At 41.8% G+C, this 19,070-nt stretch overlaps 1 protein-coding gene across 33 annotated transcripts in view; it reads left to right on the top strand.

Moving 5' to 3' along the window:
- LOC120898197 (glutamate-gated chloride channel) overlaps positions 1 to 18,612 on the top strand; it is a 118,645-nt gene extending 100,033 nt beyond the window's left edge. For 13 of the 33 annotated variants that reach the window (XM_040303692.1, XM_040303703.1, XM_040303707.1 and 10 more), the window contains 5 exons: positions 205 to 255; positions 1,674 to 1,691; positions 3,222 to 3,545; positions 9,673 to 9,783; positions 10,436 to 18,612. In XM_040303692.1, the coding sequence (XP_040159626.1) occupies positions 205 to 255; positions 1,674 to 1,691; positions 3,222 to 3,545; positions 9,673 to 9,783; positions 10,436 to 10,582 (651 nt within the window). In that variant the 3' untranslated portion in view covers positions 10,583 to 18,612. Of the gene's footprint in view, positions 1 to 204; positions 256 to 1,673; positions 1,692 to 3,221; positions 3,546 to 7,491; positions 7,495 to 9,672; positions 9,784 to 10,435 lie in introns of all 33 variants that reach the window. The other 20 variants (XM_040303724.1, XM_040303713.1, XM_040303718.1 and 17 more) reach the window with 14 other exon arrangements.
- Positions 18,613 to 19,070: the final 458 nt, after the last annotated feature.

A 19,070-nucleotide genomic window follows, 5' to 3' on the forward strand; every position in this document is an offset into this window, starting at 1 on the left:
TTATTTTCGCTCTTTTCCCTGCCAACTTATTCCTTACTCCCCTAAAATAGGAAAACAAAAACCATCTTCTCCCCTGCCTCCCCACCCCCCCCCCCCCCCTATCGCCATCAAAACAACCGACTCCGTTACGGCGAACCGTGTTGTATCGTGTTGTATTGTGTATTGTTTTTAGTATCAACCAATTTGTGTAATGTCATTTTCCAGCGTCTTCCAGCTGTCCTAAGCAGGATCGGAATAATTCTCGCTAGTCCCCTGGTAAGCTATCTTATTTATTCAACCAAATCATCTACTTAACCGAAACCCTCTCCTCGCCCCGCTCCCCCCGCCACCCTCGAAAATCGCCTCTTTCCCTTCTCCCAAAACGCCCGCCGACCCTCCACCATTGTTTATCCATCCAAAGCCAAAGCCTGACCAGAGCCCTCAGGCTCAACATTTGAATCCTTCATTCTGTTTTGTGTTTTGGTTTGAGTTTTGAGTTCTTTCCTCCCTTTTTTCCCCCTTCTATCTAAGCCTCCTTAGGGTCTGTCCCTATGCTCTCTGTCTCTCTTTCTTATCACGACTATAAGCTAGTGCAAATGAAAGAGCAAAGCTAACCCCGAGTGCATTCGCTGCTCCCCTCCATTGCAGCCTAGTGGCTGGCGCTTTTTACTACGAAACCCCTCCATGCTTCAACTGAGCCACGCTGCTCTAAACCTTCTGCTCTGTACTAAATGCTGACGTTTTTTGGTGCTCTTGATGTGTGCTAAGCGCTGTCCTGCTACTGCTGCCTGATGCTGCTGATGGTGCTGATAGAGCGACCAAATTTGTCTGGCCTCCTTCTTCCACCTGTGCTCCCTTTTCTCGATTCCAGCTGTACAGTCTTGTTTCTGCTGCTACTGTTTGATTTTCAATGGATTTAGGCGGCTTTGTTCCACTCCACGATAAATGGGAATGTGCTCTACCTCTAGTCTGCTGCTCAATTTCCCCGCCAATATTGACCACCACCTTTCTTAGCGTTTTGTTTAATGCTTCAACTTTTGTTAGAAACATAGAAAAAATTCGACCCACAATACACCGAATGGTGTTTTGCAGGCTTTTGCAACAGGAACATGGAACAGTAATTAGGAGGAATTTAAGGGCCTACACGTTGTACTGAAGATTTTTTTATCACTTACTATCAAGTAGCTCATGTAGAGTTCTGTCGATAATTTGATTTTTTATCCGTCACTTTTGCTTTAGTAAGAAATACTTGTACTATTACACCACAGAAACATACATTATTAAAAAACCGTTAAATTTTTTGAATCCATTTCAATTCTTCTATTGTATTTCCCGAGTTTGAAAATACACTCGTTCTTCTCATTTTTCTCTCTCTCTCTCTCTCTCTCTCTCTCTTATTTCTCTTTCTTCTTTCTCTTCTTCTTCTTCTCTTCCTTCTGTCTGCTATGACTAACGTCATTAATTTTTTTAAAAATGTATTAAATTTAAAATTGATGAATAATTGCTAAAAACAAATGTTTAAATTAACTTTAATCTTCCTAACGGCACGATTCTAATAAAAATGCTGAAACCACACCAAAAACCAACCCTTTAAACTTTAACCTTGATGAACCTTTAATTGAATAATGCATTGGAACAAAATGCCTATATCATGCCACGTGCCGTGTTTTCAATCTCTTGCTGCCCGCGTCCAGTCATCGAGACTGCTTCCGGTAATTTCAGTAAACCGTTTTACCGTAGTCAAATCCAGCTAGCTGTTATTCGTATCACTATTTCCTTTTTCTGTTGCTCTCTTTACGCAACGGCCGTTTGAGGGCAGAAATGTTGTTATGTTGAGTTAAGCCAGTGCCAGAAAGTGGCACCATCACGCGCCTATTGCTATCGCTGCCTCTCTACCTTTTTCGTTTCCTTTTGCTGTATCCTTCGTTGCGCTCTCTTTCTGGCTCTCTATTTCTCTCCCTCTTTATCTATTTCCTCCTTTCTTTATGTCTTGTGCTCTTACTGTCCCTGTCGGGACATTCGTTTTATTGTGTTGTTTGTTTTCTGTTGTTGGTTGATGCTTCTCTGTGTCTTCGTTCGTTCATGTGGTCCTCACGCGTAGATGGCGTTTTCGTGTTGGCCTTGTGTTGTAGTGTGCAACTTTTGTCTGTCATTAGTTCTGTTACAACGTACAACACATATTTCAAAGCAAGCCATTAATTAAAAAAAAACCTTAAAGCATTAAAAGCATTTAATATATATGGAAAACATTATTTTTAACAAATCGCTTCCATGGGCGTATAACAACCAAGCATTAGACATACAAATATTTGTCAATATTTTGACTTTGTTTCCTAGTGGGCTTGTTGACTGAAAATAATAACATGCCATCAGTATGATAACTATGTAGTATGTAGTGGCTTTGTTCGATTCAAACGCTTCTCAGTTAGTAACAATTAGCTGTTAGTTGCTATTTTAGAATAGCCTTCACTGCAAATGGAATATAGTGTTCGCTCATCAACCTTGTTAGTCGAGTTGATACTGGTTTTAGATACATTTTTACTTGAAATGCTGTTTTTGTCCTAGAATAGACTTACTTTTTACATGCATCAATATTGGGTACATCTGTATTTCATCGAACTCACCTTATAACATCATTCCCAACATCCATGTTAACCAACACATAAGAACTTATTCTAAACGAGTTTATTGTTTCTGTTTTGAAGCATAACACAATTTCATGGGTTGAAGAATTCGTGACGTTCAGATCATCTCATTAGTTTTATTGTACATATCAGGTACATTTCGCCTTTTTTCCTCTACGATATGATACAACAGTGTAAACTATAGTGACATTTTTAACAACTCACATTAACGCACGTCCTGTATCACACTTTTATGCCGACGATCGATACCCTCTTCGAGTACAATGTTCAGCACAAAACAGCGTTTTTGTTTGCTGTTTGTCTGCTCGTTAACCCACACAACATAACGCTAGTTCCAATCTAACTTCCAATCGAACAACCACTTACCAACGCGGTGTAATATTCATCACACCTCGGGGCAAGTGTGCCTCGAATCATCCAACCAACCACCGACCACCGAAACCCGGACGCACACCATACTGCCGGAGGCGTACACTAACGAGCTAGCCACACACTAACCCGCCTGCCCCGCCTGCGTACCTTTGTCGCGTAACTCTGTCAGTGTAAAGTGTGTAAAGTTTTAACCTCGAACTTCGAAACCTTGTCTAAACCGAGCAGGAAACAATTGACCGCGAGTTTCACACCGCCATTGCCGCGGAGAAGACAACTCCGGCCACCGCTGCCAGTGTTGCCGCTGCCACCGCCGGTCGGCTCGCTCAAACGCCACCGCATCGCACTGTAGCGCCAGCAGCCACGGTCCCCCCGCTAGCCACAGCGCCCATCGCCCCGCCCATCGCTTCGGCCGCGCCGGCCGCCGCTGTGCTGCTGTGCGAGGAAGGACTTGCCACCGATGCGTCGTCCGCCATCGGGCCCGGTCTGACCCGGCGCCGTCCCACGGTCGAGACGAAGCTTAACGAGGCCGGGCTCATGGAAACGAGCTTTGTAAGTTGAACCGACAGGGGAGGGAAGAGTGGAAGGTTTTTTTCCGATGCCGCAATCTCTGAGTGTCTCCCGCGCAAGCCACGAACCAGACTCGCAAAAGCGGGAGCCACCGGTCCGGGAACACCCGTGGCCTTTTTTTGTGTTTGTTTGTTTCGCTAAGCTGCATTCTGCCGTGGTGTGTGTGTGTGTGTGGTGTGTCGTGCTGTGTGACTAACACTGGTGCTGGGGTTTTATGCTAATCCATTTATGCTGTGCTGTGCCCGGTTACTGCTCACGGGATGCCGTTACTGCTGATGAAAAATTCATAGCCATGTTGTTATATGTGTGTGTGTTTGTGTGTATGTTTGAAACGGGCTTCACGTCATCTGTGTTTGTGCGTGTGTATGTGTTAGTTGAATGGTTTTGCACTCGCCAAATCACTAACCAATGATGCTCGCCTGCAGGAAAAAAGGGATTCGCTTGTGCCACGGGGCTGTACCGATTGCAGCGAATGGATTCTTTCTACATCGATGCACTTCGATCGATCGACTGATGCGGTGATTGGGGTCTAACTTTGTGAGGCCAAAAACAACGCCATGCTGGTTTTGCATTATGCATTGGGTTTTGTGGTTTTTAGTGCTGTAGCATCCATCACAGCAGTGGGAAATGGAATTTAAATGTAAATTATTTATTGCAAAACTGGTTGTGCTTGGACAATGTACAAACAAACCGTTTTAGGTAATGAAATTTTACCAAAGCGGGAAATCCTTTGAATGGAAAGTAATACAGTTATTGAAAAATCGTACACAACGAGTGTTTTGCAGTGTGCGCCTAAATGTAGGCAATTTTCAAACACGACCTGTATCCAATGCATTCAACCAACCAATCAACACATAGATTATTTTACATATATATTCTTAATTCTTTGTTAGATTGTGATTTATAATGTGAGCTGTGATATTTCATCTACACAAAGCAATGCAACGAATGTGCAAATTTGGAGTTTTGAACAGAAACATACCCTATTATATTCAACGCGTAAATTACAACGCTCTTTTTAAAAACGAATTCTACCCTCCAATAATGAAATAACTTCGCCAATAAATTCTTCAAATAATTGCAAAGGTACATTCAACTTCTGATTTTCCCAGGAATAGTAGTAATTTATACCAAGAATCGTTCCAAGGTATTTGCTGGAAACATTTTCCAATAATCGAACTCTACTTTATCTTTGTTGTAACAGCTACGCATTGCAATGTCATCCCATTTTGCAATGCAATACAGGCTCCCTCTCGTGCAAATCCCAACCCCAGATGCAATTTGCATTCGAGCCTGCTCCGCAACAACCATTCGCAATTATCTTTAGCATTGCGAGCAGTGCAGTACTGCAGCCGGAAGCCACCGTGTTACCGTGAATGCCACCAAGCCCCCGAAACAAGCGCACCCGAATGCAACAGCTCGCCTTAAATCAGCCCAGCCCAGCCTTATATGCTTTGGCGTCCTGCCACAAACCCCAGGCCCAGTGCCGGTTCATTTACTAACAACTGCTGGTTGTTGATGATACTGGTCTATCGGGTTTGCTGCACTGCCTCTTGGTACACTGACGAGCCTAACCACGAGAGCGCCCGTCCGCTGAAAGCCTCTTGCAATCAACGCCCTTTCAAAGGGGTGAAATTATCGGCCCAGACCCCGAAGCCCGGAAGTGAGCTTGTTCAGCTCACCTTTGCAAATGATTCGCCCGAGCCACCGAGAGCCCATGTGTTTGCCTGTTTATGCTCATCCTAGTTTATGTTGCACGCTTGCCGGCACAGGCCAAGCAGGCCCTAGCACAAGGATATTGAATGGGCTCCGAGTTTTGGAAAATATGATCGGATCGAGTTGATTATAGAATTTTCGGCTTGCGCCCATTGTTTCTTGTTTCTATTGTAGCTTTCAACAAGGCTACGGAAAAGCAATACCGAATGGTTCGGGAAATTGAGGGAAATTTTCCGTTGTGGAACCGTTTTCGGTACATTCGGTCAATCCAACGCTTCCTTCTATTTTCCACGTTCCAACTAAAACAATCGTTCATCATCTTTATTGGTGCTGGCAGTGGAGTTTTCCTTCTGCGCTACCTTTCCCCATACATTTCTCACCCTTACTCCCAGCTAACGACATTGCTTACAAACTTTGATGATTACCGCTTTTCGTAACGACGAGCGGCATTCGAGCCAGCACAGCTCCGCGGGGCAACGGTTTTGTACGGACCGGATTTGGTGACAAGGTTACGGCGCTCGGGCCAAACCACATTAATCATATGCTGTGAGCGGTGAGCGAATGGAAGGCTTTTGGAGCGGCATTAAATTAAATTATTTAAAGCACAATAAACCTAATCAGAAACCGTTCAAGGTTGCTTCGAAGAGGGTACGAACAGTGAAGGACTTGCGTTGTTTATCAATTAGGTTTTTTCCAAACACTTACTTTTTAAACGGGATGATGGTTTTCTTTTTGCTTCAAACAGTAATTACCCAAACTTGGTTTTACGCAAACTTTTAAAGTGTATTTTTTGAAACATTACTCTTTTTTAATATCCAATCAAGTGCCACGTACCCGCTTTGTACATACATTGTAGCTTGTATCTAATTTTATCAGCATTACGTGTAAGCTTTCGAAAGCTCTCGGCGCCTTTGCCGTGAAAAACGATAAGCTTTCTTCCATTTTACACCCATCACAATCTCGCAGAAAGTGAAGCGTTTGGTGCAATTTCCCACTCCCATATTTTCCTCCTTCCTTGCGTTGTTTTTGGTTCTTCCTGCTTTATTAGCCGGACCAGTAACCCGTACCATCGCTTTCCAGGGATTTGTCCCGCTTGCTGGTCCGAACACCGAACGCTGTACGCTTATGGCTTCGTGCGTTGCATACAACGTACCTGTGTCTTTTTTTCTTGTTTTTTTTTGAGTACGATGGTTGATGGATAGTTAGCTAATTGCATTTCGGTAATGAGTGGACCGAACCGGTCCATTGTTTTCTCCTTCAACGGTGCGCAAAATTGCGAGGAACAAAATCATTCTTCATCGCTTTTATCCCATTCCTTGAACTCGTTCCTCGTCACCTCGTTCTCCCCTGTTCCCGTCCTCACTCATTTCCACGGTGTGTTCTTTTCCTGCAGTCGTTTTACCATGTGCACCCATACACCCATAATCTAGCCAAAGGTAGAAGAGCGTTCTTGCACGTCACTTACCGCTGGTAAAACGGTATGACCGGTGAGGATACATCGCGCGGTTGAGCTTTTGTACTAAAGTGTGCTGGCGACGCCTGGGTGTATGCAATCGCAATACACCGCAAGCGCTGCTGAAGGATTTAGAACTTTAGAGTATTTTATGGAAATCGATTGATTAAAATACGCGCTCTCCCTTGTTTTTTTTTTTCAAAATTTCCCACCACATTAGTTGTCACAGCATAACAAGGCAACATGTATCCTCGCCCTCGTATGCCGCCCCGTCACTAGTGTTGTCACCCGTGTGGCCTTTACATGTGTCCCATCTCTGTCGAGCGCTGCCTCTGTCCGCGTCATAGCACTACTGAGCCTGTGTAATAATTAGTTTCATGTTTTATTCTCTTCCTGCTACCCTTCCCCGAACTAACAACTCCAACACCTTTCGACGTGTACGTGTACGTGTGTATGTACCTATTCTGGCTGTCGTTTCTTTTCCAATGTTGAAAATTAAACCAACACCGCAAAAATACTACAACACCTTTCGTCTTCCACACACACATACACACAATCTTCCACGCCATCGCTCTCGTCCCTGTCTGGCCGAAACTGTCAACTTATTCACCCTTCACGCGTCCCCGTAAACTCCGGGCTGTACGATCGCACCACGATCACCTTGTGTGGACAAACTAACCTCCAAACCTCACCCTTGCCGCTCTATCTCTTCTCATCTCCGTCATCATTTCGCGCGGAAATGCCTTACTCCTATCGTAGCCGGTAAGTGTGTCCTGTTATCCACCCGAAACGCAAACCTACAGCCCAATTGCAGAATTAAAGACTTTACCTTATCCCCACTAACTCACACACACACACACCAGCACGACCTGACATGTTGGTACGTTCACTGACAACGACCACCGTTTTCCGACCACCTTCCGTACTTTCGGTGCAAGAGATGCCGATAAAGCAACGAACCACTCCTACGAGAACGAGATAACACACGAAACGAAGCGAGAATGAACATTAAGATAACATTTGCCAATCCATTTAAAGATGGGAGCGGGAGGGTGGAGGGGGTTGTAGACGAGGGGGTTTGTACTACCAATTGCTTCACACTCCACCGCGCCCTCTCGGAGCATGGTTCTTTTGCCCCAAACTGGAACATGCTGCTGCTGGTTCTCCTGCTGCATGTTGCTAGCATAATTGAAATACCGTCAACGAATGAATGATTACCCAGCTCTCTCTCTCTCTCTCTCTCAACGGCTGGAAAGTCTGCCTTCCGCCCTCCCACTCCCTGCGGGTGGTGAATGGTGGCAATTTTATATTCCATGTGCACCTCACCTCAGCAAGGAGTGCATTGTACCTAACATTGGAAACGGTTCACACCTCCCAAGAGAAATGGCGAGCGAATGGATGGTCGAACAGAAGGAGGAGGCCGTGCACCATCCAACCGTACTTCGCCTCAATCAAAATGGGTGACAATTTTAGCATGCCACTAGAATATGTAATTTATGGACGGGTCGGGGGGGCGAGCTTTTATATCTTCTCATCCTTCGTCTGATGAGACACAACGCAAGCAACTTACTAATGGTCGGTCGCTCTTCGGTCGGTTCGTTAGCTGTTGTCGTGGTAAGCGGTTGAACTCTTGCACCAGACGATGGTGATAATCAAATCGTTCGTAAAGTGCTTCAGTAAGATGCTAAGATGGTATTGTTTATGTTTTACTTTTCATATTAAACTAACCTCTCTAACCCAGAATGAGATTTTAAGTGCGCCCTGTGAGCTTAACAAGGAAATAACTGTGAATTTACTAACACCTCAAACTTAACACACAGGACACGCTTACCCTAGACTGAATTTCTACATTTTCTTTATGTTTGTGTGTACTGTTTATGTTATGTTATTCAGTTTTCAGTTTGCAAAATTTAAACCTAGACCGTCGATAATAATTAGAACATAGTGCGCACCCTTGCTCCAAGAATGTACTCCGTGCACGTGCTCCACGATTAATGTTATCCTCTAGTAAATCGTTCCCTCCTATTCTTTCTCTCTATCTGTATCTCTCTGTCCTCTTGACAATGTTGTGTTGCCTACTTCTAGCATTCTATATACCCTTTGTCAACTGGGAAACTAGTTTCCAGTTCGCTGTTTCTATACACACTTGATGAGACCCCGACTTCTTAGTACTGTACTATAATTCGCATTTTTCTAGAACTCTGCTTCTCCCGAACGCTTTGCCGAGACACGTGTGAATAATTTGCTTCAACCAAAGGCAACAACTAGTGTTGTATGTGTGCCGATCATTTGTATCTAGTGTCCTAGCGTTTGTGAATATCTGTGCGTGCGTGTATGATTTGTAGTGTTTTCTTTTGAAGAGCCTTCCGATTACTTGCCGTTTTCTTAACTCAACAAACCCCTTTTTGTGTCACAGAGTGAAGCTATTTTGTGTGCAAACACCTTAAATGGTCAACTGAACCTTTCCTTGTGATTTGTAACATGCAAAACACAATCCCCACACGATCCATCCGATTTTCTGCAAATGTTGCTCCCCTCTCTATCTATCTTTCCTTTCGTGTGCATTTCGCACTGTGCACGATCGTCCCGCGTGCCGGTTATACCCTTCTTGCTCTTTGATAAACGCACAGTCACAAGCCCACCAGCCGACTTTTGGATCAATCCTACTGAAAAAAATACTATCTACCCCGGCGACTTATTGAAATCATCTTATCGTTTTATGTTCCGTTCTTTTTACACTCTTTTCGTTTGACTGTTTAATGCCCTAATCCGTTTGAAGTTTATGCACTTTTGTTGGATCGGTTTCTTGTTTCTTGTATTGGTTCACTACTACGCTGCCAAACTTATATTACTCGCATTCGAACGTGCAGTTTACTCTTTACTTCTCCTGCTGCATCACTCCCTGCCCGTTCAACCCACTAATGATGTTCCCTTTGACAGGGTGTGAAGAAGCGGGAATCCGGTGGACCGAACGAGATCGTCGCGTGTACCAGTTGTGCGGGCGGTACCAGCCCCTGCACACACTCCGCGAACAATGGCTGTGCAACAGAGGTGAGCAGTAGTGTGATGTTGACACGATTTCCACGGTTTTAAAGATTTAGGGCTATCCAGGTGTTCTGATAGCTGCGGGACACTTTCTCTGATTTTTTCTTATTTTGAAATTAGCTCAATGTAAAGGAAATTGGACTTTATAGCACGCTTGTTGGACAAATCTAATCAGAATTTCAAAGAAACCTTTCCAAAACGAGTGCCATAGAGTCCAATTTCCATCATTTGATCATATGAGTTCACTTCCCATAAAAAAGAGTCAAGGAAGTGTTTCACAACTATGAGAATCCATGAGAAACCCTGTAATCGTATTTGATTTACCATTATTTTATTAGTACAAATAACAAGCGCCTAAAACTATGCAATGCGTATCGCACAAAAATAAAAGATTGCAAGATTATCATATATGGTTGACAATACAATATAATTTCTATCCTCATAATAATTTAATTTGATATTTTTAAAAATAGTACAAAAATAAGGATTTTTTTATTGCTCTTATTTATACACATATAATTGATTTTATCAATCGGTCAATCTAACATTAGAATTATTTCCTTATGGACACTCTTGTATAATCCACCTCAATTCTCATCCAACTCTTTCGCGTTTTCTTTCTTTCAATCCCTGCCAACCCCCACTCCGCGCGGAACAGACGTGCTTCGTGCAAGTGCGCAAAAAGGAACCGCCGCATCCGATACGCGTCGCGAAGACGATCGACGTGATCGCGCGCATCACCTTCCCGTCGGCGTACGCCGTCTTTCTGATATTTTTCTTCATCCACTACAAGGGATTCTCCTAGAATACGATCCAGAAGTCACTCATCCACAAGATCTACACCAACAACCTGCTGTAACGGTGGGCGGTCCGATGTGCGAAAGGTGCGCGGTTCCGGGGATTGTCGCATTGTTTCTACCGCGGGTCGTTTGTTGGCAACGAAGAGTATGTGCGATGTGTGAGCGAAGTTCGCAACCAGGTTTTGCGAATCCCGATCAACGATACAGGGTTGACCAGCCCAACAAAGAACTGGCCACGTGTATTATAATAATCATCATCCTTGGCCATTCCAAGAGATGATTGTTATAAATATGTGGCCAGTTGTTTATTGAGTTGGTACACGCTGTAAAATTACACACTAACATAAACACAAACATGCACACACACAGACAGCATCACACACACGCATTCACACGTATCATAGGATATATACATTACACGCAGTCGGACTCGCTCTCTGCTTTGCGCCTCTACACACACACACACATCTCACTTCGGGCTTGTGTAAAACCGAGCCGAGGGCTAGTGTGCGGAAAATGCTGAACCGAATGCATCGATCGTTCCTACAGAAACCAAAACTCGAATGCCTCGAAACTCTCGCATGTTTTAACCAAACAGACGGAAGGCTCTCGCTTCTCATGAGTTTTTATTTGCTTCGGAGCCATTCAAAGAGCGCTAAACCGATAACCCCCTTTTCATCTGTACCCATCTCGCCACATCAAGGCTCACGAATAGTACACACACTCACAAAACAAAGGATGGCTAAATCAAACCTACAGATACTGCCTTTTTTCACATAATGATAACGTAAATGCATAGCCCAGTGGCATCGAGATGCTCGAGAGACGAGGTTCCATTGATTTGTGATACGAGTAAAAAATGGGACAATTTCAATTAGAACCGCAAAGAGAACAAAAACACCCAAACCTCTTAAATCGCAACCACAACAGATGTGGCATCTCTCACACGGCTGCAAAAGCCATAAGCGTTTCAATTAAACGCAAACTGTACAGAGCGTTTATTCCAGCTGCAACTCATTTCCTTTCGTTTACACTAGCTAACGCAAAGGAAGTAAACCGTCACATTAAACGACCACCCCTTGATCCAACGAAGAAACATAGCAGTAGAAGAGATACTATTTTGGTGAAAGTTTGCGAACAAAAACCCACAAAATAGAAGCGAAATAGAGTCAAAGTTTAATATAATATACGAGCACAAATAATGGTGATGGCACTGGTTTGCTTGCGCAGAATCGTTGCGTACGAACAGCAAGACAGCTCAGCCGTAGAGCCGTAGAACGTTTCAAAGCGGAATCATCTATAAAGTAAGAAGAGAACACACACACACATTTTGCAATGGGAAATAAAATTGCGCGATACGCTTCCGGTGGGGTGCAAGCAGGTGGAAGCTTGCCGCAGTGCGAATGAAGAAATGCCAATAGCAATATCAATGGAAGTACCAACTAAAGAAAGCAAACCAATTATTACCAACACAGATGAACATCCTCAAGCACACACACACACTCAAACACACAAAACAATCACACTAAATTAATAGCGTAACAGAACGGGGAAGTTGTGTAATTCAATTCATTCAATTTATGCCTAGAAAAACAGAGAGATACAGACGGGAGGGCAGACAAGATTAGACAAGTAAGGGTTGGCTTATAATGTAGCAGTACCACATTTTACTACGTTTCTATCGAGAAGGTGCTTATTAACTGAAAATACAAATCTAAACTCACAGACACTACTCACACACGACTAAAGCGTACCCAAAGTTCCTTGCTGAAAGCTTACGACCAACCACCCAGAAACAAGAGAAGGAGGAAAAACACCTACTACCCCGACTCATACTCACTTACTTAAAGGGTTTCTTTTTTGAATGTGGCTTTAAAAACAAAAGAGAAGGAAAGAGAAATAGGGCTGCGATTTAAATTGTCGGTTTCTTCTGTTCAATGCTGCTAGAGAAGAAAGATCTTAAAAGCGAAGAACTGTAATAAATAGCCTTGCCCCCCACGCCGAATGCCACAATGCATGAAGGGCAGTTCTGTGATCTCGATGACCAGATGGATACGTTTTTTTTGCTAGTGTTTTCATTTTGATACGATGCTAAAACCTGCGCACATTTTGCTAGTTTGTGCTATACTTTCTGCCAACAAAAGCTTGTTCTGTTTTTGCTGTGATAAGGAAGACCAATCAGCACCTTGCCGGCGAGCCTTTCAATTAGAAGGAAGCCCCGTTCTCTGAGCTCCTCTTCTAGTCGTGCTTAGCACCGCACACAACAAACGGAAAGCTTGCCTTGGATGTGCAAGCTACACAATTTGGACCAACGCTAGTTTAAGTCGCTCGTTTCCGCACACCCGAGAAAACCAACACACCATTAGATAGCACGTATTTCTTCAGCCTACGTTTGGGTTTGCTTTAAATTATGCATTAATTGCCTCTTGAAAATAAATCACTTTGGCCTTAACGATTGTAGCAAACACATCAATGCTTTATGATTTGTATTTTTGGATTGGCATAAAGTCGTAAAGTTACACACAGTTTCGATGTCACTACTACTAGTAGCTAGCAAGAATAGTGGAGGAGTAAGAAATCGTTCGTAAAATACCAAAAAAAATCACTTACAAACATACACGTTAGCGAGCAATTCAGTCCGGTTTCGATTTGTACAGTGCGGCCACGGAAAGGACAAGCAATAAATGCTTATTGGCATTGGTCCCTTTCCCCTTTTTTCTCCGGAGAGGTGCGGGGAAGATAAGAGAGCACAACACACGTTTGCCTACCAATTATCTACTTAATTGCATCGCACCTACACCACTGCTGATCCGTACTGTCGCCCAAACATCGATTAGAAAGTCTGATAGTAAATGAGGAAGATGGAATTGCAAAATTCCATTAAAAGAAGGAATGGACACATGGTATGGTCACTCTTTAGCCACTGTTGTTAGCCTGTTCTTTTCTAAAAGGTACTAACTGAAAGCGCAAATAGAAAACTCACACAACACAACACTATTCCAGTTGGAAATGCCAATCTCAACCGCGACAGTCGTCCGGAAGGGATGTAGAGAAGGCAGAGAATAGGACAAATGAAACACAGATAAAAAAATGAGACGCAGTCAAAGCGAATGAATCTATCTAATGAGGAAGAAGGAAGAAAGTAACACACGCTGAAACCAAGTGCTTATTTTGCATCATTTGACATATCAAAACGTAGTGAAAGTGGATGAGGTGGATTGAGGAAAGCTAGTGAATTGGGAAGCAAAAAGGAAAAGGAGCGGATCAATCGGAAAACGAAACTCGAGAAACATAAACAAACGCATCTGATGCTGAGAAAGGTTAATATAATTAGCTAGCCAGGGAGGAGAATTAAAACTGTGAAAGTATATCACAAAACCAAGAAGGAAAAAAACAACACACTAAACTACTACTACTGAACGCCACTCTAAAACAATCTATCGCTTGAATGCCTTTAAAAACTATCGTAAATAAATAGGAAAGTGGGTTACAACGTTACGAGATACGAAGGAATACGAAATGTCCCGTTAGTTGAAATTTTTTGTTCAGTTTACCTAAGCTGTTAAGGGATAAGAGAGAAAGTACTGAAAGTACTTGCGCGATGATGTCTCATTTTCATTTCCAACTGCTCAACGAGAGTTTGTTAATCGTCCTGTTTTTTTTCTTATACCTACCAGTCTCCATCAATAACTGCTAGAGAACGTAACTATTCTAAACTAATTCTAAACACGCAGACGAAAACTCATACCATATAGTTTAGCAAAAAAAGAAATGGGGGCTGAGCACAGAGGGTAGGCAATCGTTTTTATTAACCATTATGAATCGAGCCGCTTGCGCTCTCTGCGCTGGCTAACAAATTAGATGAAGCTTAAGTTAAGAAGCACCTCATCATGTTAAAACTGCATCCAAACCAACCTTACTTTCCAGAAGCTAAGAACAGCCGAAAAGACATTAACGAATAGAGATGCTTAGTTAAAGCGAGGAAGAGCAGCGGAGAAGGTTAAATAAAGAAGGAGACACTTAGACATAGAAGCTATTACGTGCAATGCTGAAACTTTGCAGCTGAAAGTAAATTTAAAAAAAAGGAAAAAAGAAAACCGAAAAGAAAACACTTACACACTCGAAAACCAATGTTTTGCAAACAAACCAATTACTGTACGTATGTAAAAAGTATTTAAAGCGAACAGTGTTAGCTACACTTTAAGCGCAGCCGTTTCGTGCCCGATGGCACACATTCATAGATGGCATACATATACACACACACACAAACATATAGAGTGTATTTTGTAAAGTTAATCATAAGTATGTAACACTCCTCTTCACACTACGCCACGTTACAGTTGCACAATATGACGTTCACATACACACTCCTTCACTCAACACCAACTACAGGTAACGACCTACACCATACTACTACCATCACTACACTACGAGATGACTTGTTGCTTTTTGGGGGTCTATTTAGTCTTAGTATTAATTAATAATTGCCTAGAATTGTAATTGTTATTTTATTCGAAAAAATATGTTTCCTCTTCTAAAGCAACTTTACTACATGTACGTGTGTGTATATGTTCGTTTCTTCTTCTCTCTTCTTTGCCACGTGTCATACAAAACTGTTCCTACACTACCTTCTTTTGCCTTTTTCTCTCCATTTCGCTCTTTGAACACAAAGGACACACCATTCTCAGACACAACCCACTACACGTGCACAACCCACACAACCCACGAACACATTACTCCAAAAACTAAGTGACAAAACAAAACAAAACTACAAAAAAAAAAACAAATGAATCATGAAAACATCTGTACAAGCATACAAGGTTTAAATAATGAATATAATAAACGAAAAAAAAAACTACAGCTCAGCTAAGATTGTGATTTACCAAAGACGATGACGCCGAGACGCCGCGAAGAATTGTAGCGTGTAAGCCCAATTTGTGCGTAGTGTGCGTAATGCTTCGTGCCGGTAAAGCCGTACGATGCATGCAATGCTCCCAAACAGCAACAACAGCAACAACAGCAGCAAGGAAAGTAAAACAAAACAAACTAAAAAAACAAAAACAAAAACAAATGCGCTTTCAAACGAAAAGCAATTGACAAAGTGGCAAATTTTGTAGTGTGAAGCAGCTAAAAAGCACGAACAACATTGCCCAGCCTCAACGTTAAGTGAAATAGTTAAATTAATTGACGATCGAAATTAGAGAACGAAGGCAAAACATTGCCAAAATTCCGGAAACGTTTGCCGCTGCCTGCAATATTCGTTACAATTGGATTGGAATTAATAGTAATAGTAGTAACAATTGTGTAAAAGTGAAAGATCGCGTTGCAATCAGAATGGCAGAAAAACCAGTACATAGAATCTCTTTTACTCTTTGAAGAGACCTGTTTTTGAAGACACTAAAATGGTACACAACGCAAGCTAAAACGTAATTAAAAGCAAATTCTTCCGTCGTGTGGTGTACAATTTGCAAGCTTTACAATAGAATGCTTGCGGTAAAGCAGTTAAAAAGAAATAAGAACTTTTCCTCAGTGTTGTTGGCCCGGTTTCGTTTTTTTTTTCTGTTTTGTTGCATGTTTCTTATGTTTCCCTTTTTCAACCAAGGAACAATGCAACACTCCCAACATACAATAAGCTGCTAACAAGTTTAAAGTTTATAAACGCAACGTAATTGCAGTACGATGGTAGAAAACACAAAAAGCGCACGCGACATTGAGAGGCGGCTAAAGAATTAAGCAATTCAGGGTAAAGGTTTTATACGAAATTTAAACAAGCAACACAGAAAAAAAATCGTAAGTGATTCACTTTGAAAAGCAAGAAAAAAAAAACAAACAAAACAAGCACATCGTGCACATACTACAGCCATTTGTAAAAATTAAACACACTTAACTGACCCCGCTCAAGCTACGCAAAGTAATGGAAGCTAGCATGGAGAGATTTGTTCAGATAAACGTAGCGAAGTAGGCGCCGACCATCACGTTACGCTCCTTTAAGCCAGCGATCGAGTAGGCAGACAAAGGCGTAACGTAACAAAGCTAATGGAAATATGGTTCTTAAGCGTGCGAGGAATCACCGCCTTTCACACCATTCGATACGGCTCCACAGTGGAACCTGTATTTTTGTTTTTGTTCTTGTACATGAAACATTTCCAATTCCAACACACACATACACACACACATACACAAACAGCTCACTTTTTAATAGTTTAGTGCACCATTTAGTGCCCGTCAAACCAAAGCCACGATCAAAGGCAAAACGAAGAATTTCTTCAAAAAGGGAGTTAAATAATTTACATTTAATTTAAAAAAACACTCAAGCACACACCGACACACACACACAAAAACAAAAAATGAATATGTACTAACTACTAATAACGTTCGAACAATATGGGTAATAAGTAAGTGGCGTAGATGTGCGAAGCCGAAAGCGAAGCGCGCATCATCCAAAACGCTTGAACTGTTAGAAGGAACGGATGCGGGACGAAAGCAATCGAGGGCAGCAGAAAAGTAGCAGATCAGATTATAATATACACACATACACACACATACTACCAACTAGGGGGAAAAGTTGCAATAGAGGAATACAGCTCGCTTCTAGGAAGAATAGTAAAAAAGGGAAAGTGCAAAGGGCATCAAACAACGTGCTTCGTAAGAAATATAAAGCGTTAACGTATAATAAGAAGCAAGCAAAACGAGCAAAAAAGAAACGGCTATGCTTGAAGTAAGAGCACGTTACGAAACGAAAACGAAGAAAACCAACAAAAAAACAAACAAAACAAAATGCAAATGCCAATAGTACAGCTTGGAAGTGCATGGTATCTTGCAAAGTGCACAAAGCCATACAATTGTAATTGTAACATAGAGCAAAACATGAAAACAAAGGAACAAACTGCAAAAAGAAGGTCAACAAAAAGCATACGAAAGAAAACAACAAAACTGGCTATAAAGCGTACCGCGTGTACTAGCAAACTCAAATAGGGTAGCGAGCAAAAGAAAGGACAAAAGAGTGCACCAGCACCACCAAACTTACACAAAAACTTATGGTTTTTTGAGAGAAAAAAAGGAAAGAAAAGGAAACCGAAAACCGTCAGAATACCTACTATACTAGCGCCGCGCTATGATTGTGCTATAATTTTTTATACCATAAAACCTATACATACATATACATACACCTACTTATATCATAGTGCGAAATATGAGCTGTTGAAAGCAACAACCTAAACCCGTTCAGGCTGTCGAGTGGTTCAGTGTGAAGGAAGACAGACAGTGGAAGAGCAATTGCAATTACACAGAAGTAAACCGATCCTAGAAGAGGGTAAAAGACCCCAAAAAGGTATAGAAAAGGATAAATAAATGACTACTACACTAAACACAACACATAACCACACATACACACCAACATACAATTATGCAAATAATGGGTTTTGTACCGATTATGCTGATTCGTTTGAACCGTTCAAGTAATTTCTGCACATAAAATCCAACAAACTGTTTTTATTCTAATTCTTACACTTCATCCCGTTTCTTACATTCTTATTACATGTCTGATGCACATGAGTTGTGCTTTTCTAACTACTTTTAATCGCTTGGTGCCGTAAACCCTCAAACTGCGTACTTTTTGTATAAGATTTAATAACACCACTGCTAACACCACAGCAACACAAACACACCACAACACAGCAAGCAGAACTCAAAAGTGAAACCAAAACAAGAAGAACAAAACAAAAACCTACCCCAAAACCGACCACAAAACTATTTTACAGAACAACAACTACTACAAAACGTTACCACAATCAGTTTTCAATCGTCCGCAGCCGAACTACTGTTGATTATTTGATAAGTTTTAGCAGCTTAAACTTGTACTGCAACTTTTACTATATTTATCACAAGAAGAAACAACAAAAAGGAGAATAAATGAAGAAAAAAAGTAGAACACTGTCAAGTGAATGAGGAAAACTAGAAGAAATTTATGAAAAAATGCATAAAACCGTGTAAAGATAGCAAATAAGAACGCATTGCGTGCGTGAGCGTGTGTGTGTGTGTGAAAGAAAAAGTGAATGGTGTAGAATGGGGAAGAATTTGTAACAAAACAAAGAAAATGAGAAAACGGTATCGATAGCAATTGCAAAGCAGTTAAAAACTAATGCAAAAGCGACTTAAATATAGTTCAGTCGTAGTTTAGGCACTGTAGGGCGAGCAGCAGGAAACCAATGCACATAAAAAGCAAATCGCTCGAATAACAGCAAAAAAACACATACAAACAAACAAAACTGGACAACATAAGGAAGAAAGATCCGATGACGTTTCAATGCAATTCAACTTCGCACGGTGCATTGGCAGGGCAAAGGAAATGAGTAAAGCAAGAACACTAGCGAGAATAGAGAAACAAATAAGACAAACAAACAAAAACATTTAATGTTTACCGGACGGAGTGCGTATTGTTTGATGTGAAACACACAAAAATAAACTGAAAACAATGCAAAGAAAGCGAGGAAT

Source organism: Anopheles arabiensis, chromosome 2, assembly GCF_016920715.1.
Source record: "Anopheles arabiensis isolate DONGOLA chromosome 2, AaraD3, whole genome shotgun sequence".
NCBI lineage: Eukaryota > Metazoa > Arthropoda > Insecta > Diptera > Culicidae > Anopheles > Anopheles arabiensis.